Here is a 726-nt window from a genome sequence, read left to right as displayed (position 1 = left end):
GGGAGTGAGAGAGAGAGAGAGAGAGAGAGAGAGAGAGAGAAGAGCGAGTTTGAGAGAAGGTAGAGAAGGAGAAGAAAGAAGAAACGTTAATTCCGTTCAATCAAGTGTCGGTAAACGAAGAAGTAGTGACGCTGGTGGTGAAGTGAAGGTGTTGAAGGCGGTAGTGTTGGCGGTGGTGGAAACGTGCTCGTGGTCGTTGTCGTTGTCGATGTCGATGTCGATGTCGATGTCGTCGTCGTTGTCGGGATCGTGATCGTGATCACGGTGGTCGTCGTTGGCGGTAGTTGCGGTAGTGTGGTTGGGGGTAGTTGCGGTAGGGGTGGTAGTGGCGGTAGTGAAGACGTGGTCGTGGTCGTGGTCGTGGTCGTGGTCGTGGTCGTAGTGGCCGTGGTGCTGATGGTGGTGGTAGTGGTGGCGCCGCAGCGGCGGCCATCTGATCGCCCTGTGCCGATCCACCGCTCCGTAGTTCGTAGTCCGCAGTCGGACCTCAGTGGCAGCTTCGCGATTTTTGGTGCTCGTTGTGGGAGTGCGCGCGCGTGGGCTGGACCCGAAGTACGTGGAGGAGCTGCCACGCGGAGGATGATGAGTGGAGGACACTGCTGAGTCAGGCCGACCCTGGCCTCGAGGCTCCATGCCCCGAGGAGGATACTCGATGGAAAGTAAGTGAACGCGCGCCAGCGGGACCGAGCCGAGCCACCTTCGTCTTCGAGGTTAGCTTCGGACCCT

General features: G+C 59.0%; 1 protein-coding gene across 1 annotated transcript in view; it reads left to right on the top strand.

The window, feature by feature from the left end:
- Window positions 1-369: 369 nt before the first annotated feature.
- Window positions 370-726, top strand: part of Ack-like (activated Cdc42 kinase-like) — an 18,370-nt gene continuing 18,013 nt past the window's right edge. Inside the window, exon 1 of the mRNA XM_011501442.1 lies at window positions 370-659. Coding sequence (XP_011499744.1) covers window positions 632-659 — 28 coding nt within the window. The 5' untranslated portion in view covers window positions 370-631. The remainder of the gene's footprint in view (window positions 660-726) is intronic.

The sequence above is a fragment of the Ceratosolen solmsi genome, unplaced genomic scaffold (assembly GCF_000503995.2).
Source record: "Ceratosolen solmsi marchali unplaced genomic scaffold, CerSol_1.0 scaffold3, whole genome shotgun sequence".
In the NCBI taxonomy this organism is placed as follows: Eukaryota; Metazoa; Arthropoda; class Insecta; order Hymenoptera; family Agaonidae; genus Ceratosolen; species Ceratosolen solmsi.
Note: the sequence above shows the minus strand (reverse complement) of the source record. Positions and strands in the feature narration are given on the sequence as shown.